Source organism: Convolutriloba macropyga, chromosome 1 (genome assembly GCF_964194025.1).
Source record: "Convolutriloba macropyga chromosome 1, txConMacr16.3, whole genome shotgun sequence".
NCBI lineage: Eukaryota > Metazoa > Xenacoelomorpha > Acoela > Convolutidae > Convolutriloba > Convolutriloba macropyga.
Window position 1 is genome coordinate 70215324 of NC_134468.1, and position 22052 is coordinate 70237375.

Genomic DNA, 22052 nt, shown 5'->3' on the forward strand with positions numbered 1-22052 from the left:
CGTTAGCCTCTGAAAGACTGACGTTCTTAACATCACGATTTTTTTTGCTTTTGTTGACAAAACTGGGTGCCGAAGGGTGGTTATCAGAAATCCCCACCCCCCCCCCCCCCATATCAGCCCCTCCCCGCAATCCGGAACCCTGCACATCATTCAAGGCTGTAAGGATCCCTTGCAGCCAAAAGATCTGCCTCCCACTGTTGCCAGTTGAGAAGCCAGATAAACGTATAGTCATGCTATCTAACTCAAAATGCCATCAAATTAAAACCCTTTTGAAGACTCATTTATAGTTTTCTTTATTTCAATCCCAATGGGCCTCAAGGAAGTCAGGTGGCTATTTTCTGGCAATCTGCAAGCTATGTTTTGATTGGAACCGCTAACTTCTTTCTATTGGATTGTTTTTACTGAACTCAAAGTTTGGAGCATTTATTTCTTTGAGCGGCCGAGACTTTTTGCGGATTGAAGAACAGTATTGGTGATCTCAACTTTTGAACGTAATAAAGAACGATTTCTCTAATTTTAAACATTTGGTACTAAAATAAAAAAAATGCTTGATGTCATGTTTTTGTTTAATGAAAACGCCTCCTAATTTTCAATTGTGTTAGAACTGATAACCTAAATAGACCGCAGATTAGTAGTGGCTGAGTGGAGCCATCATTGGCTTTCTTTTTCTCAACTTAAAAAAATTTCGTCACGCTGCGTGACGTCAGTGTTCATTCGAAAAACTTTTTCATTCGAGTGATTAATTTTCAGACGTGACGGATCTAAAAATGCCTATCTCATTGATTATTGCTTTTAATGGCAGGAGTAGAAGTTGAAAAAAGATTGCTGTTGTCTTGTGAGAGGTCCTGCGATTGCGCGTACGACATGAAGATCTGGAAAAACTAACCAATGTGATGAAAGCTCCATTGTGTATTTGAGTTTGACGAGGCAAATGATAAGTTACCTGATTTCTGGCCTGAAAACGTTACGGTGTCAAGATTTTACCTGAATGAAGCTGCCCGTGATTGGCTCAAAAAGTTGACCAAAATTGTCCTCGATTCAAACCAAAGACGACACAAAGATCTACAGGACTTAATATTTGTCTACAAAATGTACGCTCTGTCAAACAAAACGAAAGAAGTAAATGCCCTCTTGGAAGTAAATGAAATTAATCGTGTTTATAGAATCGTGGATTACGAACAACTCAGAGCACGATTTCATTCTAAAGCTGTGTTCTCCAGGAATTTTCTATAGTGCACCTAGAGTTAGTAAAATAGGTGGAATTGCCTCTTTTGCAGGTGTGATCTCAATTTAGCAAATTTTGAAAATTTGGGAAGATATTTTTCAATGCCCTTATGCCTCTTCAACTTTTGGGGCTACGACTTAGTAATCGCTGTTTATTGACCACCTGGGTTAAATGTTAAATTTTTCGTCGACTACTTTACTATTCTGTTTGAAAAAAGACTACAATTCGACGAGATTGATCTCCTGGGTGATTTTAACATTTCACAGTATAAACAGCAATGCACCGGAGATGTGGAACTCACATTTGAAAGCTTTAGCCTGATGCACTACTTCTATGCGAAACGTATAGAAGTGGTTGGATACTTGACCATGTTAGAGCGCCAATGTTTCAATGATAATAGAATAGCTTAATTACTACTTCGGATCATTGATTTATCTGCTTCTCACTCAGCAATGTGGACAACGCAAATTTGAATTAGTTTAACCACGAAGGTTTTGTCAAAATATTGAAGCCATGGTTAAAATTTGGATTTTTCTCAAGTGTTGATGAGGCATGGGATATGTATCTGATGTTTCAGAACACTTTGGATTTAGTTCTAAAATTCAAAATTAAAACATTTACTAAACCTCATTGTGCATTTTATGACGAGTTTTTGAAATATAAAGGCAGAAACATCTGTACTAAAATCTGAATTCGAAAATGTTACCCATATGTATTTTGAAGTTCTTATAAACGTAGACTGTGCATTGAGAATGCGTTGATGGAAAATTTTACCCATAAAAATTTTGCGATCTGAAAATTGTTTCGTTGTGAAGATGTAAAACAGCTCCCAAATTAGGAAAATAAAACTGCTTGCAGTCAACTTCAACGAGTTCTTCATATCAAAAGTGAAAAGTGTTATTGCATCAATTCCCATTGCGATAAGTTGTGAAATTCTGAAAGCTGAAGTTAACTCAATGAATTTGTTCAAAGTTGTCGATAATTCAGGTTAGAGATTTGATTTTGGCGTCCTCAAACAGTACCTATTCACTGGACATCATTCGGACACATGTTAAGTCACTTCCAGATTAATATATTCTCGACTTCCGGAATCTAATGTTTCGCTGAAGGCGGACTGAATGTTCTCTCCAGTCCTTTAAAATGGCCCTTGTTAAGCCGCACTAGAAAGCAAATTCTGATAACCACCTATCCACCTATCTCAAATTATCCACCTATCTCAAACCTAAGTTACATGTCGAAACTATTAGAACGGGCGGCTTTTATGCAAATGCGTGAACACCTTGAAAAGAATAGTCTATTTAGTAAAAATTAAAGCGCCTACAGGAAGTTTATTCTACAGAAACAGCCCTCGTTAAGGTGACGAATGTTTTGCTCCTCAATTGAGACAAGACAAAAAGCAGGTTTTATATTGGACTTGATCTATTATCTACCTTTGATCATCAATTACTTCTTTCAATTCTTGAAACAAGTTTGGGTTTAAAAGATAGTGTTTAGTTTTGGTAAATAGTTATCTGAGTAGTAGATCTCAGAAAGTGATGACAGATGGTGAATATTTGATGCCAAGAACTATAAAAATGGGTATTACTTAAGGATCTGTTCTAGGTCTCGTTCTTGTTTCTTACTATCTCGTTTCTATGGAAGTTATGGTTGAACGCCTTGATGTCAATTATCATTTTTATGCCGATGACACTTATCTATTTTGGTTACCACGCGTACAAGACTGCAAAAGTGGTTCAGTGGTGCTAAGCTCCGATTAAACTCTAATAAAGCGAGTGCACGTTTATAAGTAGAAAGAACAGTTGTTTAAATTGCGATTTTGAACTTCCAGCGGACGTCGACTTTTCTAGTGTTACTTTGCTGGGCTTCAACTTAGATTCCAGACTTTCTTATACAGAACAAGTTACTTTGTGTGTCGTAGATGTTATTTTCCTACGAAATGTTTATTCCATCAGATACAGTCGACAGAATGTCTTTGATCGAGGCAGTTTGGGTAATGATTCTCTCGCGACTAGATTATTGCACCTGAATCTATTATGGACTACCTATGGATAATCTACAGAAGTTTCCGCGTATAATGAACTCAGCATGTCTCCTTATTAAACTATCCCCCGGTTAACCAACAGCAAATGATGTCAAACAGCTTCGTTGGCTACCTATGAAACAACGTGTCCTCTACAAAGTTAACTTTTTGGCCTTCGTTTTGTTAAAATCCATGGAAATTTCCATTGTATCTTGGTTCCTTAATTATATGATGACTAGATGCCAATGTGCATATAATTTAAAGGTTGCTAATACCAGAACCTATTTTGGCAAACATAATTCAGTTTTTTCTGCCTTATGTATGGAATAGGTTGATTTGTAATAGCACTTGATTTGTAATAATCGAACTAAGTCAGAGATATTTCCAAGCTGTCAAAAGCATTTGCTTTAATCTTTTAAATAGCCGCAAAATGATAGCTGGGGCTATTCTTGGCCATCTGTTGTTTTTGAGTTCAAGAAGTTGAGTCGTGTTGGTATGCTGTTTTTAAAGACCTGCACAATTTTTGAGCTCTTTGTCAATTAGATGTTAGAATTATAATTTAATTCTCGATGCAGTAATAAGAGGAGCGAAATTAGAGCAGTTCTCGTTTGAAACTCGTTGGAAAGTGATTTTTGAAGTGAAGTGAGAGATTGGCGAAAGATTTTATTCTCGTGCGAATGAATTCTGTTTTGCATTGTCTCTATGAATACTTTTATAAGGCAATACGGATGTAATTAATAGTTGCTCTCGATAAAATCCCCCAAAAGGCAGCAATGGTTTTGAAAGACTTTGAAGCTATTTGTCTTCTGGAAATGTTTTTTTATTTTTTGTATTTGGATTTATTTTCTCCAATTAGACAGAATTAGAATAATTTTATGGTTGCAGTTCATTGCTAATAATTTAATTGCTTTCGACACCATTTGTATTCGACTATTTTTGAAGTTTTAATTATTGCATATATTTGTTGCTACTGTTGCGTGGTCCCCAAATTGTTTCTTTAAAGATGATACACACTTTCTATTGATAGATAATGCAATAGATGTTGTAGAATTCAAATTTTAGTTGCGCTCTCATTGACTTCGATGCCACTTATTTTCAGTGAAATTCTTAGTATCTTGTTGAATGTCGCTTTTATTTTCCTTCTATTTTCTCTTCAGTGGTTTTCTGCTAGGTTGGTGTTTGCTGTCTAAACTCGTTGCGTCGAAGTCCTTTGAGGTTGAGGTTGTTGGGAATAATAACTCCGATAACGCTATTTTCCAAAATTGCGTTTTTGTTTTTGTATAGTGTTTTGTTTATTTTTGTGAAGTCATGGATTTTTATCGGAGGATGTTCGTTTAAGGAGGCTGATTTTGTTATCTTTGGATGCTTCAATTCTTGAATTTTAATTAAGGACTCGACCTACTTTGTTTTGTTACCAAATGTCACAAACACTTTTTAATTGCTCTCAAACGAAGTTTGTAGCAATTATATTAGTCCTGTCGGTCTTTTTTAATGCGATTTTTCGCTTGACCGATTTTTCGTCTGACGCTTTTGACTTTTCGTCCTCAAAAACGGGATAAACAGGTAGCGGCCAGCGGGCATTAAGTGCTCTTAGAGCCTTTCAGCTCCGTTTCACAGCTCAAACTGTTTTGGAGACTTATACTTATGGTGTGAAGGTTGAGACCCCCCCCCCCCCCTCCTGTTGACCCCCCCCCCCATTGCCTCCACCCCCCACCGCGCTGTTGCCCCCCCCCCCGACCCAGTGTTGCCCCTCTCAGGCCCCCGGTGCAACCCCCCCCCACCCGTGGCTAGGTACTGACGAAGCCAACCGCTCGCCGGTTGTTTGAGAGCAATTCGCCCGACATTAGTCGGTTATGTTTCAATCATGCAATTTTGACTGAACTGCATGGCTGACATGTTTCACTTTTAGTGGAGCCAGTTTTTTATCATTCGCGTGGTTAAATTTTTGGTCACGTCTTACCTCACAAAACTGCTGACATCCTCGCTCTCAAAATTGAAGTCAGTTTAATTACTTCAATGTTCGTCTCTAATTAGGGTTACAAAGAGAAGCTGTTAGGAGATGCTTTAAGTAATACAGATTCTTAACCAAAATATAATATAAAATCTCACCCATTTAATGAAAAGATTAATTTTTTACATTTTGTTGCAGATCTACGAAGTGGTTGCGGCTATTTTCTGGCAATCTACCAGCTATTTTATTTTCTGATTTTTGTTTCAAATTCAAGGTTTTAAGGAAATACGGTTTCTAAGCAATTATTTTCTTTGGAGTATGGGTCAAATCTTCCATTCGATTTCGGAATTTTCCGGAATTCTTATTTCGTAAAATTTTCAACCACCAAATGACGTCATGCTCACTTGAGTTCAACCACTGTTCGTTCTTTCAATCGGCGAACAGACAAAACAGTTCCGGACAAAACAGTCCTGAATAGCAAAATATTCCCAGGAAAACAGACAAAATAGTCCGAACTAAACAGAGTTACACACATGCACACCAATTAACAAAGGAACCACTTAAGTTATTCATATAATTGCAATTCATTGAACAAATATTAAGCTGATTACAACATATAGTTTTAGCCAAAATGTGTTTTATGAAACAACTTTTTGTTATAATCCTTGTTCATATCAATTAAAAACAAAACATTCAGAAAATGAACTCATAGATTATGGTTGTTAATGGTTTCTAGATTTTTTTTGCAATTGTTTCGATATTTATTCGGGACTATTTTGTCTGGGACTATTTTGTCTGTTTTTATTGGACTGTTTTGTCTGGGAATATTGTGCAATTTGGGACTATTTTGTCTGGGACTGTTTTGTCCGGACACGCTTTCAATCATTTTATTTGCTCAATTTCGTGTGTGACATTTTCAGACTTATCTGAACGTGGTTTATTCATTGTTGATAGCTTAGCTTTCTGTTTATAGTTGACTTTCTAACTCTCAAAATGACTTTAATCTGAAATTGATTTTTGCTTTAATTTCATGTTGTGGTTAATTGAGAGTATCCTTATCTAATTGAAAGCTTTCTGAGGGCAACTTTACATTAGTCAAATCAATAACAGAGCACAACAATCTTGAAAAAATGACTTAAGATCTGGTCTCATTTGATCGAAGGTTTCTTTAAGCTATCGCACTAATTTACGAGCTATCTTAAATTGCTCGCAAACGATGTTTGTAGCATTTCTATAAGTTCTGTGGTCTTTTTTATAGTGATTCTTTGCGTGACCAATTTATCGTCTGACCTATTTAACTTTTCGTCCTTTAAAACGATAAAGATGGGTAGCGCCCGGAGAGCATGAAGTGACTGAGCAGCTCTATTAGAACCTTACGTTTTAATAGTTTCTATGTAGCTTCTATGGAAGTGAACCTCTTCGCCGGTCGTTTGAGAATAATTCTCCAAATTTTAGTCGGTTGTTTAATTTAATGTATGTTCAAGTCATCGAGTGGTTTCTGGTGTTATGTCGGTTCTGTTTTTATGCAGTTTTTTGTGTGACAGAATGAGTTATTGTTAAGGGAAACGAATTAAACTGTTAAAATCTGAGGTTTTAAGATTGCTGTGCAAATCTGTTCTTTTTAATAGCCGCCCTCATCTTCTCAGCCGGCTATTATAGCGCTCCTATTTTTTTACAATTCAAAGAATTTGAATTGTATTGGGGCGCTGTCTTTTTTTTTTTTTAAGATCTGTTCACACATTTTCATGATTTTTGAAGTCAAAATGGAGTGGTGATTTTGGTCACGCCGAAACAGGAAATGGAGCGAAAAAGCGAGTGGTTTTGCGGCGTGAATTTTTTTCGCTCTAATTTCAAAGTAGAGTGAGAAAAGATGTTTGAACAAAAATTCGCTTTCTCGCTAGTGGTTTTTTGTTCACATGCGGCAATTTCACTCTGATTTTTACTGTTTTTTTCGATTTTTTGGATCGAAGTTTTTTCTAAATAGTTTTCCCAATCCATTCACAGCTCATTCTGGACCTAGATTTTTGTTAGAATCAAAATTACATATCTCACTAGTGGTTTTTTGTTCTCCCTAGCAGCATTTTGACATTGATTTTCTGTTTTTTTTTGTTTTTTTTTCATCTGATTTTTTTAGAAATGGTTTTCCCAATTCACCCATTGTCCGTTCTAGGTCTAGTTGTTTGTTGAGTCAATGAAAATTCTTTGAATTGTACGTCAGGACTTGTCCTGCTATGTTTTTTACTTCGTCGAATAAAAAAATGTTTCGCTTTACCTCATTTTGCCGCCTTTTCAACATTTTGCGTGAAATCATTTTGACTTTTCTAGGCTAGTTTCTCTCTTCTCTCATTCTGCTAAAAGTGATTTTGAACATCAGTTGCTCAGCAAAGCAATTCAAAGTGAACAGAGTCAGTATAAAAAATTGAAGTCAGAAGTACAAAAGGGGTTAAACCCATAAAGCCCAATTTTAGATGCCCGCTATTTGAACGTCGTTCCTATGTCTTATTTACCATCTCTAATGCTTATTGTTATTGATAGGAGCCCCTGTAGCCTCTCTCTAAGAAACAGAAGTATGTTCAACTACGAAATGCCATCAAAATAAATGGGACTTAAAAAAATGTTTTTGTACAAAAATCTTTTTTTTTCAATATCTTCTGTTATTTCAATCCCAATCATGCTTATTGGAATCAACGGCGGCTATTTTCCGGCAATCTGCCGGGTATGTTTTGTATTCTTAATTGCACGATGTACCATAGCCGATGAGACATGAATTTATTATGTTTGGATCCGGGCCAATTTTGGGATCCGTCCTCAACGAGTGAGGAGAGCCTTCAAAGTTTAATCTAGCACTTACCCAAAGGTAGGACATCGTCAGCGTTTGAGAGCAATTAATCTTGGCTTGTCTCATTTCATTTGTCTTTTCATCTTGTCATTTGAGTTATGATTTACTTGTCATTTACTACTAAATGCTTTTTCGTATTTGTTATTTCGACATGATTGCCGTGCAATTTTGTTGGCTCCTCTTAGTATAATTAAATTGAAATCGCAGTTCTCATCTCCTTGTTTTAGTACCATCTCCACAACTGTTCCGAGATGCAGCTCAAACCAACGAATCCCAGCATATATCACCTGAGCCTCTTGTAGACCAGAGCAGATCTTTGAGCACAGTTACGGATCAAAGTCAGAACCGTGGAAACAATCAAAATAGACAACAGCGACCTGGAGGCTACAGAGGAGAGCGCAATGATAATCGAAGGTAATTTCGCCTATAATTGTGCCTGCAGTATCTGATTTTTAGACGTCTTGCTGATTTCAGTTATTCAGCGGCCACAACACGCCAGCAATATAACAGAGGCTACAACGATTATGCACCTCGATCGTATGCGTATAACGCATCAGGAAACCCCTACAATAGCTACGGAGGCAATAATGGCTATAGAAACAATGGAAATGCACCCAATGCTGGAGACAGAAATAATCGACCAATGGGGCAAAATAGAAACTATAACTATCAGGTACGCCAAAATAAATGACTTCGGGTATCCTTGGGAATTTGTGGCTTCAGTCTTCAGTCTCTTTTGGCTATTATGGGGGAATCGTGTTTTTTTATAGCTGCGAAGCGATAGCTGAGGCTATTATTGGCCTTCTCTTGGGTTTTAAATTCAAAGAATTTGAATTGTATTGGGGCGCTGCCTTTTTCAAGATCTGTGCACATATTTTCATTTTTTTTTGTTGGAATGGTGATTTTGGTCACGCTGAAACGAATTGAAGCGAAAAAGAGGGTAGTTTTGCGGCGTGAAAATTTTTCGGTAATTTTGAAGTAGTGAGAAAACGGCGTCGGAACAAAATACGCTTTCTCGCTAGTGTTCTTTGTTCAGTGGAAATTTCAAGTTCATTTTTACGGTTTTTCAATTTTTTGGATAGGATTTTTTTCTGAATGGTTTTCCCAGTCCATTCATAGTTCATTCAAGACCTAGTTTTTTGTTTCAACCAAATTCTCATTTTTTGCTAGTGTGTTTTTTGTCCACATGCGGCACTTTGACATTGATTTTCGGTTTTTTTAATTTTCTTGATCTCATCTTTTTCCCAATTCACTCATAGTCCGCTCTAGGTCTAGTTTTTTGTTTAGTCAATGAGAATTCTTTGAATTGTACGTCAGGATTGTACGTCTTGTCCTGCTATTTGCTGTTACTTATGTTACGTGATCCTTCAGTTGTGTTCTTAAACGTAGAAATATATGCATTCCAATGGCCGACGGCTTTTTTCTTTGTTTTTAAGTCCTAGTTACGTATATTAACGGCATGGTTGCCACTCATTTCAACTAAATTATTGAAGTTTCTATTTTGTAGGTTTTCATTGTTCCTTTAGCTCAAGTCTCATTTTATAGCTGCGAAGCTGAGCGGAGCTATGTTGCCATGCTATTGGTTTCTTTAATAGCCGCCAAGCGATAGCTGAGGCTATAATTGGCCTTCTCTTGGTTCTTTAATTTCTTCGTCAACATTTACGACCACGACGTCACAATCACTTTTTGTTCAAATCTGCTTTTTGTTCATTCGTTCATGCAATTTAACTGAATTGCGCGTGTGGCGTCATTTTTCACTCTTATTAGAGCCAGTTTCTTGTTCTTCATGTGAAGAAGTTTGGTCACACGTGACTTACTTCACTCTCAAAATTGACTTTCTCACTCTGAAATGGACTTCTTTAATTTTAATTCAAAGAGATAAGGTCAAATGAGTGCGTGTCACTCTCATTGAAGGGTATTTGAGTGCATCTATTCAAATTAGTAATAAGTTAAACGAATTCTTAACCAAAATATGACATAGAAAGCTTAAAAAAGGTTGTTTGGGTCTGTTTCTATTATCTTTTTGAGACTGCAGGTCTACGGAGCTATGGTGGCTATTTTCTGGTAATCTGCCAGCTACGTTTAAAAACTTGTTTATCCTAATGCTACTTCCGTTCACTGCTCTCAAATAACCTTCAATTAGAGTGCCACACACTCACTTGACCTTATCTTTTTGAATTAAAGTGAAAAAGTCTGAGAAGGTAAGTCATTCTTGATAGTGAGGTAAGTTACGTGTGACCAAAAAAATCTTTTCACGCGAATAATACAAAAAGACTCAAATGAGACTGAAAAATGACGTCACTCACGGAATCCAGTTGAAATTGCGTGAACGAATGAACAAAAAGTGTGAACTCAGATTTGAAGTGATTTTGGCGTCATATGGTCGTGACAAAAATCTTGACGAAATAAAAAACATAGCTTTACAAGTCCTGAGGAACAATTCAAAGAATTTTCATTGACCGAAAAAACTATGAGTGATTTGGGAAAACGATTTTTGAAAAAATCAGATAAAAAAATAAAAACAAGAAAATGAAGAAAATCAAGGTCGAAATGCCGCATGTGAACAAAAAACCACCAGCGAAAAATGGAAATTTGATCCAAAGAAAAAACTAGGCCTAGAATGATTAGGAAAACCATTTAGAAAAAATCTGATGCAAAAATTGAAAACCGTAAAAATAAAATTGAAATTTCCACATGTGAACAAAAAACCCTAAAGCGAGAAAGCGAATTTTGTTCCAACACCGTTTTCTCACTCTACTTCAAAACAAGCGAAAAATTTCCACGCCGCAAATCCACCCGCTTTTTCGCTCCAATTCCTGTTCCAGCGTGACCAAAATCACCATTCCAATTTGACTTCAAAAAACATGAAAATGTGTGAACAGATCTTGAAAAAAAGGCAGCGCACCAATACAGTTCAAATTCTTTGAATTGTAGAAAACCAAGAGAAGGCCAATAAGTGCCTCTGCTATCGCTTCACGGCTATAAATGACAAATAATGGGCAATTATTTATATACGCCGTCAGCCTTTCGGCGGTTATTGTTTGGGCGCTCTCCTGTTTGAATTGTATTACGGCGCGGCGCTGTGGAGCATCTTTTTTATCGGTAATTTTATTGTATTTGAAACAGGAAGTGAAATGCCTGAAAACAAAGTGTGCTGAAGACCAGAAAGAAGAGATTGGTTTTCTGTTCTTGTGTTTTTTACAGGAAGAAAAGTGCGTGGGAAAAAATTTTTTCTTAACGAATTTTTTTGATCACGTGCGGAGTTTTTAATTTAAACTCAGTTTTTTCTGTTGAAGATGTTTGTATCGGTTACCCAAACTAGTAATAGTGCGTTTGAAACCTCCTTGACCATCTGAATCATAAAATGATGTTTCAGGTTCATTTCTTAAGCTTTTTTTATCATTTTGCCATGTTGTACGTTTTTATCAGTTTTTGTACTATGCTTAAGATTTTATGGCTTAGCGAGTTCTGTGGTTCAATTAAGCTGCTCCTTGGGTTTCGGTTGGCTTTCAATACAATTATCGTTGATTTTGATTTGCTTTTAAAAGATAATTCAGTAAATTTAAGCAATTTTTGCCCTATTTTAAAGTTTTCGCTAATTTTAAATTTCTCGCTATAGTCTTTCTTCTTCTATCTTTGGTTTGAAGCTATTTTATAGCTTTTGCTACTAAGAGGTGCCAAAGAAGGTCAGAAAGGGAGCTTTTCACTGAAATAAACAACAAATTATTTTGTGTTCTTTTTCGTTCTGCATTTTTGTGTAAAAGAATTTTTGCCACGTGTTGGGTGGGTATATGCCTGAATAGAAGCAGCAATATTTTTTTATCCAAATAGTTTGCGGGAAAGAGGCGTTTTGGCTCTTTGTTGATAATTTTTGTTCAAATGTTTTGTCAAAAATATTTCTATTTTCTACCTTGTTTTTCAATTTTTCGGTTTCTTGGTTCCCTCTATTTACACTATTTAATCACTTTTTGAGCCAACTGTTAGTCTTTTTTTGAATGAGAACTAACTGTGTCGAAAGGGTTTTGCCAGTAGTTGTTTTAGAGCCGCAATTCTTTTTTGTTGCCCGTTACTGTTAAAAATTGATTAGCATAGGCAATTTGGAGGTGCATTGTGTTAGTTATGATGGTCGATTTTCTGCGAGTAGTTTCCGGAAGTCTTCCGGCTATATTTTTGTAGCATCTGTTCACAAGCAAGTGGTTTTGCAGCATGCTATTTTTGAAGTGAGAAAACGGCGTTCGAACAAAAATGTTTTCCCGCTAACGGTTTTTGTTCATATGCAGAATTTTTGCTCTGATTTTGTTTCTATTTTTTGCTGAAATTTTTTTCCGGGCGTTTTCCCGGAAGTAGTAGTTTAATTTATACTAAGTTTTTGTTTATTCAATGAAAATTCTTTGAATTGAGGTCAGGACTTGTCCTGCTGTTTCTTTTGTTTTGTCTAGATTTATGACGTCACAATCACTTAAATCTGCTTTTTGTTCATTCGTTCCTGAAATTTTAACTGAATTGCGTGCGTGATGTCAATTTTCACTCTTAGTGGAGCGAGTCTTTCGTTCATCCGGTGATTTAAGTTTTTGGTCACACGTGACTTACATCTCTCAAAATTGACTTTCTCACTCTGAAATGGACTTTTCTTTAATTTTAATTCAAAGAGCATAGGTTTTTCATAGGTTTTTTTGAGCATCTATTGGAAACAGCAATAATTTACAGATTATCTTTGCATTTTATTTTCGCTTAAACAGAATCTTAATCAAAATTTAACATAAAGAGCTTAAAAAGATTTTTTTTCGGGTCTGTTTTTTTACTATCTTTTTGTTCTGCTGGCTATGTGATACAGTTTAAAGAATTTTTCTATGTTCTTTTTCGTTCTTTGCATTTTTAATTTGTCACTTGTTGGGTGGGTATATGCCTGAATAGAAGCAGCAGTGATTTTTTTGCCAAATAGTTTCCGGGAAATAGGCGTTTTGCCATTTTGTGGATAATTTTGTTCAATTGTTTTGTCTAAAATTTTTCTCTTTTCTAACTTGTTTCTTTCGCTTCTCGGTTCCCTCTATATAAACTATTTTGTCACTTTTTGAGCTAACTGTTATTGTTAGTTTTTTATTGAATAAGAACTGTGTCGAAGGGGTTTTGCCAGTAGTTGTTTTGGAGCCGCAATTCGTTTTTGTTGCCCGTTACTGTTACAAATTGATTAGCATAGGCAATTTGGAGGTGCATTGTGTTAGGATAGCGCGTTTGAACAAAAATAGATACGGCGTTTGAACAAAAATGTTTTCTCGCTAACGGTTTTTCTTATGCGGCATTTTTGCTCTGATTTTCTGTTTCGTTCCTGCAATTTCAACTGAATTGCGTGCGTGATGTCAATTTTCACTCTTAGTGGAGCGAGTCTTTCGTTCATCCGGTGATTTAAGTTTTTGGTCACACGTGACTTACATCTCTCAAAATTGACTTTCTCACTCTGAAATGGACTTTTCTTTAATTTTAATTCAAAGAGCATAGGTTTTTCATAGGTTTTTTTGAGCATCTATTGGAAACAGCAATAATTTACAGATTATCTTTGCACTTTATTTTGGTTTTAAACAGATTGTTAATCAAAATATAACAAAGCTTAAAGATTTTTTTCGGGTCTGTTTCTTTTACTATCTTTTTGTTCTACCTGCTATGTTTTACAGTTCATAGAATTTGAATTGTATTGGGGCGCTGTTTTTTTAAGATGTTTTCAAACATTTTTCAATGACGTTGATCTTTAAAAACGGGATAAACAGGTAAAGCCCAGCGGGCAGTAAGTTTCATTAGAGGACCAAAGTTGGCTTCAGTAGTCCTTCAAGTGCTTGGAGTGGTGCAGCTGCTAGAATGGCCTTAATTTAAAGTTAAAAGTTTTAGCAATTTTCAAGTTTTTTCCTTTTGAGTTTTTCCTTCCTCAGGAGACAGGGAATCTCCTTTAAGGTTTTATAATAGAGCAGTGCATCGTTTCTAGTAACAATGGAATGCATTTCAACATCTTACTGTCTCGAATTTTAGAATTTTGTCAACCTGCAATTTTTTTTACCTGTTTTAAAATGTTAATTTTTGCTATCTGTCCATTTGCAAGTGCCAGAAAACCTATTCCACGATCTGATAAAAAGGTACTGCATGGTTGTTTGTGCCAATGGATTTTTCAACAATTTATCATTTCGAGTTTAAGTTTTTTTAAAAATTGTCTTTTATTCAGTTTTTTTGCCACAATAGCCAGGTAACCTCCCACAGGGTTTTCTAGTATGTCATTACATAGTTGCTAGGGGGCAATAGAATGGTTTTCAACATTTTAGTAGAACGAATTTCTTTTATTTGAACATTTTTAAAATTTGTTTCCTATCGATCTTTGAGCAAATTAGGCTTGGAATTGGTTTACTGGATAGCCTCTGTATAAACAGAAATAATTCTGAAGATATTAATATCACGATCTTCTGCAACATTTCATTAAAAATTCTGAATTGATTTTCAAGAGTTGAGTTATATTTTTGTTTCAACTTTTGTGTTGTGATTTTGTTTGTGTTTTGGCTGGCATTGTTCGATTGATCTGCTGGTCGGGTAGAGTACTTCTAAGTTTTTCATTCAATTCTTTGGATTTCAGGATCCACTTGTCCTGCTATGTTTTTCTAATTCGTCTCAATAATTCTTACTTCTTGGAATTGACTTTTTCTATTACTTCAGTGACTTCTACTGCTATGCAGTAAAAGTCTGTTTGTGTGACGCCATTTCTGCTTTTGGGTCCATTGCGTGATGTACCACAGTCAAAAATGACTCCTCAACACACTTATGGAACTTGAAATTGTTCGAACATTTACTAGTTAAGTAGTGCCAAACTTACATGCCCTAATATGAAAAAGGTTAACGAATCTACCCCAATAAGTCTAGTGGTCTATTAAAGGACTGGTGGTCGGTTTGTCTATCTTATTTCTTTGGGTTTAAATTCATGGAAGGCCTCAAGCTTCTTCGCGGCTATTTTTTAGGACAATTTGCCGGCAATGTTTCAGATACTTTGGAGCTTTTTTTGTGGCCGTCCTAGGCGAACTTGTGTGGTATCAAATTAAAGCTCTTTTCGTCGTTCGCAAAAAAGAAATTGAGTTTTTGCGTATGTCAATTTGTGCTTTTTTTTTGAAGTTTTAAAGTTGTCAAAATTAGTTTCATGTAAGAAAACTATGGATTTTTGTTGGCATCCCTGATCCCCGTATTCCCTTCTTAAAGATATCTCTTTTTGGCAGTATTTCGTCAAATTTTGAAATAAGTTCTTATTTCAGATCTTTATTTGAGCGTATCTCATAACAATCATTATTATTAGTAGCCCCACAGCGATAACTGGGGCTATTATTGGCCTTCTCTTGGCTTTTTACGACTCGGAGAGGGGTATTGGTTTTAAGACAATGTTTTGACCTGAGCAAAAGTGACAATTACCGCGTAAACTAATTTTTCTGATCATGCGCTGCCATCAGTGAATGAATTTTCGACTTTTAAACGATGCATATATATAACCGGTTTTAGCCGGTTTTTGTTCAATTGGTCTAGTTTTTGTTCGAAATTTTGTTTTGTGGAAATATTTTTTGATCGATCATACATTAATGTGTAGCTTTCTAAAAACGATATCACAAAGTTCTGCAGAGCCTAATAATGCTTTCATCAGTTTTTATCAGTTTTTCAATTATCAGTTTTTAAGTTATCAAGAGAAGTATCAGTTAGCAAATTGATCAGTTTTTGTCAAGAGAAGTATCAGTTTTTCAATTAAATTTTGGCTCTATAGGTGCGAAGCTGTATGCCTTGTGGAGCTCTATTGCGGTGATATTGGTTTTTTGTTTCGTCTGACGCTTTTTTTTCGTTTTACATTTGTTCAAACACAGCAAAACTGAAAACTACTCTCTAGCAAAGGTCATTGCATGAATAGATTTTGATCATACATAAGTTACTCACTGATATGACCTTTGCACTTGAAGTTTTAGTTTGATTTAGTTTGAGGTCAAACGAACTCATATGTGCAGTAAAGGTCCCCAATAAAAAGGATTGCTGAATTAATAATAACAATCGTTATTAACTTATCGTATAATAGTTTTTTTACATAGATTTTTGAGCGGCGTCGATTTTTCAATTTAGATCTGGATCTGTTTCTATCTCTAATATAGGGCACGCGGGCCTATTTCAGCTATCGAGGCAATCTGCCGGCTGTGTTCATTAATTTCATTTCTGGATCGTTGATAGGTTTTTCTGAAAAATCAATTTACATGGCATTTTTTTTAATTTGGTGAGTTTTGTTTTGAAAAATTGTACATATACTAATTCGATTAATGTGGTTTGTGTTCAATTTTGCGGGTTTGGCGTGTCTTTAGTTTGATTAATAGAAAAAGTTTTTCTCGCCACAGCAAGGCAACGATTTTGTGTTCCAAAAATTGAATTATTTTGTGGCGCTAAATCTTGGAAATTCAGAAAAAATTCTTTAGTGTACCTCGTACCTTAGAAAGTTTCTCTAAGCATTTGATGAAAACTAATGAAAGTGATCTGTTTACTTTTTAATAGTTAAAGTGCAATTTTGCAATTAGTTGACCTGTTTTCATTTTTTGTCATATTTCGGATCTTTGAAGTCTGGTTTCACTTCTTCAGTTTTAAACAGGAGCTGGGCTATGTGGTTTTTACGCAACGAATGCAACTTATCTTTAATTTGATTTTTAACTTTTGATTATCAAGAAGTCTTTTGGTTTCTGTTTTTGATTGTGTCCTTTTTCTCTACATCCAAACTTGTATTCTTCTAGTTTTCTACGGAGCCTATAGTTTTATTCGCTCTGCTTGTACCAGTAATAGCGTTTTTAAGATTTTAGCGTGTATCTTAGATGATTTTTTTGCAATTCTTTTCATTTAATTTAATGCAGCATTGAGCATTTGCTGAATCTTACTGATAAGTATTTCCGGTGAATGATCTTGGGGCCTCGGTTTGGTAATACTTTTTGTCTTGAGTTTTGTTCTGTTCTTCTTTTTCCATCGTTAATTTGTTTTTTGGAATAGCTTTAACTCCTTTTGTCTATGATATCTCCAACATGAGAGAAGTAAATTTGTTTTTATATCTGTCAATCCAAAACAAAAAAGTTCTACTGAGTTCTTTTTCAGTTTTGTTTCAAAGGTTATTATCTGCCTTATGCTTCCACAGTATGTCCTTTATGTTGCGGAGTTGATTATCGAATTCTAGTTTTAAGAGTTGTTTCTTGAGTCGTTCCATGGACTTTTCTGTTATTTGAGCCTGTAATTCACCGTGGACTTTTTTCAACATTTTTTAATTTTAAACATTTTTAACAATGTGATCTTTGCAAATCTGGTGAGGTAAGGAGTTACTGTTTTCAGACAAAAAGTATTAGTTTTGACTGCACGTACAATTTTTCGAATTTCTGGCGCTTGGATTGGCTCGGAATTATTTACCCGGAAGTACCATTCGTTCAGACCGCGTTTTGACCTGAAAGCGAAAGTGTAAAATGGCCATGTGAACTAATTTCTTCTGAGCGAGTGAGAAGTTTTTTGATCATGTGATTTGATCAGTGAATCACTTTTGGACTTTGAAGAGTGTTTTTGAGAGGATGGTGCATATAGATAACCATTTTTGAACGTTGTTTTGTCCATTTGACTCAATTTCTTTGCTTGTAATTTATGTTTATTGCGTATTAATAGTTTTTGACAAATGCTGCATTAAAATGTAGCTCGCTTGAGCCTAAGTTTTTGAGAGCCTAATAATGCGTTGTAAGTGCCAAATAGGCGCATACTTTTTTTGGTTTAATTTTTGGTTTTTTTCATTGATGTTATTTTTGGATCTTTGAAATTTTTCTTTAGAAATTTTTCTAGAGAAAAAGTATATTTGCCAACGCCCTCCTGTTATTTTATACTTTAGGAACTTATCAATAGCTTTCCACTTTTTTGTTTTGTAGATTTTTAATTATTCTGTTTTGTAGATTTTTAAATATACTAATTTGATTATTGCTATTTTTGTTCAGTTTTCTCATTTTTTTGAAAAATTGGCTTTAATTTGTTAAGTCTTTTTGTGCACAGGCACAGATTTTTATATTGTGTTTGGAATAAATTGTTTAGTTCTCGGCGTTATCTTAGCAAATCAGTGAAAAATTCAGTTTTAACGATATTTTTGACAAAAATTTTGCAAAATAATTTAATCGTCCAGATATCTAAACTGTTGCAACCTTTATCGTTTAGACAAGATTGGGCATGAAATCTTTCTGAGCCATGAAAGCTAAGAAAAATTTTCTGTTTTTCTGCATTTTCTATTTGTAAACGAGTTTTAATAAAAGCTTAATTGTTATGAAGGCTTCGTCTTTCGCAAAACAAAAATAATGGTTCTGAAATGCTTTCTGTAAATGTATATTGTCTGCCTCTTGACTCTTCTTGTACGCAGCTTGTGGTTCTATCCAGTTTAATATATCTGGAGATTTTAACTTTAATTAGTGCCCATTTAATCAAAATACATTGCTTCTCGTTGTTAAAACAAAACTACAGCATAAAACTATTACTATTCCTAAAGGTGCCTCTGAGAGCTTTTTATTCAACTCCACATATATATGCTACCAAAACTTTCTTCTAATTCAATATCACATAGAGAAACCTCTGGAGATGTGAAGAAAAAGCTGAGACCTTCAAGTCATATTTTCTGTTACTTTGTCCTAAATTAGTCTCGGATACATTTTTTATGCTTTGTTTTCATAGTTTTTGTTCTTAAATTTATAATAAAGCTTACGTTGGAGTAAATGAAACGCCACTTGTTTTGAAAACCAAATCACATTTGCTAATTTTGGCCCGCTTTTCAGCTCCCGATATAATTGTAAGCAATTCTGCTTTGCCGCTAGCAGAAAACGTCAGTAGTCATGAAATCAATTAGTTAGATTTGCATTTCGTTTCTCTTTGCTGGAATTTTCTGACTTTTCCTGCTTTGTTTGTGAATTTCTCAACTACTGCTTAAAGTCATTTTGACTTCTACTTGTTATTTAATTTTCTTTTACCAGACAACGTTTAGGGATGTTCCCAATAATCCAAGAAAAGAATAATCCCAAGAAAAATTTCAAGAAAAAAATTCCAAGAGTGTTGTGCCATTAAAGTAAGCCACAAAATCGAAATGTGAAAATAAGTATTACGGCACGGCTAGGAATAGCTTGATATGAGAAGCGTTCCACTTTAATACACGTGACGTATAGCTGCTGTCTCCTTGATGGTTTTTTGGGTTCGGTTTCGATTAGAAACAGAAGCTTCCATTCTTTATGTAGATAATCGAAACCGAACCCAAAAAACCAGCAAGGAGACTATGATTTCTACAGCGATGTTTACCAATGTTTATGAGCAAAATTTTCTTGCTGCGAAAAGTAAAGGGTATGAAAAGCAGTATTCTCTGAATCAGAAATCGTGAATGTGACTTATAGATAAAAACTGATGCAGCTCAATCAAAATTGTGTATAGTGTAGAACAATTCTAACTTAAAGGTTTCGTGTTTAGTTCTAGGAAAAACTCGCTCTAAACAACACGTTCTAGGAAAACTCTTTTGATAGTATTTTCTTTTTGAAAGGTTTTTTTGATTCTTTTCCCTGTTGTTTGTTTCAAACTTCAGCTAAATTATAACTTTTGTAGCAGCTTAATAAAAACAGCTTAATAAAAACAATGTTTGGTGGTAAAACAAACTGAGATATCATTTTCGATGTATTCAATTGATATATATTATGGTTTCTAATGCGAATGTGGGGAAAATTGTGCCACGTACAGAACGAGCGAGTCTTCTTCCGAAGTGTTCCATGAATATAAAGGTAGCTAAATTTTTTTAAATTAGCTGGGTGCGGCCACAAGTTGAAATAGTACACACTATAAGTATTTGACAGTGTTATTCTGATATTCACACTTATTCCTAGAGCAACTACCGATGGAATCAAGGAGGTATGAACAGAAGAATGGGCGGACCAGGAGGCAGGATGGGAGAGCCTAGTGGAACCGGAGACCTCAAAATTGACGAGGAGTTCGATATTGACGATGCCAACAGGAAGTTCGACAAGAGCCAGTTGGTGAAAGAGTTCGCGGGACTCGGTATCCACGAAGAAGGTAAAATTTTGATCCTAATGATTATTCAGTCAAGACATCATTTCACAAAATGTCCCTTTATCAAGAGCAATGACAAATTTAAAAAGTTGTCTTGAGCTGCTAGCTGAACTTATTATTTTATTAACCAAATTATTTTATTCCAGTTGAGTCGGAGGCTCAAGTGCATAACCTAGCGGACTTGGAGGAAGGTGAAGTGGCAGAGGAGTCGCGGAGCTCAGAGGCTGCCAAATTCTACGACAAGTCAAAGTCGTTCTTTGACAGTATCTCATGTGACGCACTCGAGAAAAAGTAAGTGAGCCTCATAAACGGTTTTGCAGCTATTTATCGAAATTAGTTCTTACAACGTATAGTTAAATCATAGTGAATCCAGAAATTAAGTGTTAAAATTTATTAAAAGCCGCTGCCAGAATTTTGCGTATAAAAGGGGAGTGAACTCAGTTTTGAAATGATTCTGTAAACATGAGTACTGGTGTAATGAATTTTTCTAGACTTGAAGCGACACGATCAATTGCTCTCGAACGAAGTTCGTAGCAAGTATTGTAAACGTGTTGTTCTTTTTTAATGCAAAATTTTTGCTCAAGCCTTTTTGAGCTTCTCTTTAGAACATTATTTGACTTCGCAAGTGGCTTTTTCACGCTTTCGTTCTTCATTTTGAGTGATCTCCATTGCTCTCACTCCGAAGTAAAGCTTGTTGCTGTAATAAAATCAATTGTGGCATAGCAAGAAGGGCCTGATAGCCGAGTGGGCAGTGCTTCTGGTGTGTGTGGTCAATGTTTCGAATCCCGGTGTGGTCAACTATTTTTGCGCCCATTGAAAAATGTATCTCGGCTACAGCCCCTGAATGAAATTGCACCGCCTGTCGTTCGAGAACAATTCTTCCGACATTAGTCGGTTTATGCTAGTGGTTTTAATGTTCTATGGTTCGATGCTCGAGAGGTTGTTTTTCTCTTCGTGGTTTGTCCATTGTAGTTTTGATCGGAGCTGCCCTCATATTTTCAGCCGGCTGTTATAGCGAGCCTATTGTTACGACTCGAAGAGTATTAGTGAAGCGTCTTTTTACGAATTGAAGAGGAAGATGTTTTTTTAAAGTGAGCGAACGAGCAAAGACATCGGGAGTTCCGCGACTGAATAAAGTTTGAAAAGGTTATTTCGGTGATCATTTCAAAGAGCAGAGAAAGTGGTTATTTTGTTCATACCTTGTGAAACAAAAATTTTTGCTAAGAGAGTGAATTTGTTCGTGTTTAATAGTGGGCTGAGCTTCTCAGCCGGCTATTATAGCGCTCCTAATTTTTTCTTTCTTCGTCGAATCAAAATTTTTTGCTTTACCTTAGTTCACAGCTTGTTCAACATTTTGCGTGAAATCTTTTTTACTTCTTTAGGCTAGTTTCACTCTTTTCTCATTCTCTTTACTCAGCAAAGTAATTCAAAATGAACAGAGTCAGTGTTAAAAAACGAAATCAGAATTAGAAACGGGATAAAACTATAAAGCCCGATTTTGGATGCCCGTTACTCGAACGTCGTTCTTAGTTACCATCTCTAATGCTTATTAATAGCCGCGTCCGCAGCGGCTATTATTGCGGTCCTATTTTTTTAGTTGGTCTAACAGATTTTTGTTTTGTCTTACCCTGACTTCTTGGAATTGACTTTTTCAATTACTTCAGTGACTTCTACTGCTTTGCACTTAAAATTTGTGTTTGTGACGTCATTTCTGGTTTTAGGTCAATTGCGTGACTTAAAAATTGACTTCTGAAATCACTTAATGAACTGTAATTTTTATGAGTATTCAGGTAGTGCTGCTCGAAATAAAATCAAAATACATCCAGCTATCAATTTGTTGGTACAAAATTCATTTCACTGGTTTTTCTGCTTCCATTCCAAATCTTGGTTATGGGAATCAGCGGCGGCTATTTTCTGGCAATCTGCA

General features: G+C 35.6%; 1 protein-coding gene across 1 annotated transcript in view; it reads left to right on the plus strand.

Moving 5' to 3' along the window:
* LOC142348854 (protein LSM14 homolog B-like) overlaps positions 1-22052 on the plus strand; it is a 46019-nt gene that overhangs the window by 1336 nt on the left and 22631 nt on the right. Inside the window, exons 3-6 of the mRNA XM_075400396.1 lie at positions 8263-8449; positions 8510-8708; positions 19942-20128; positions 20272-20416. Coding sequence (XP_075256511.1) covers positions 8263-8449; positions 8510-8708; positions 19942-20128; positions 20272-20416 — 718 coding nt within the window. The remainder of the gene's footprint in view (positions 1-8262; positions 8450-8509; positions 8709-19941; positions 20129-20271; positions 20417-22052) is intronic.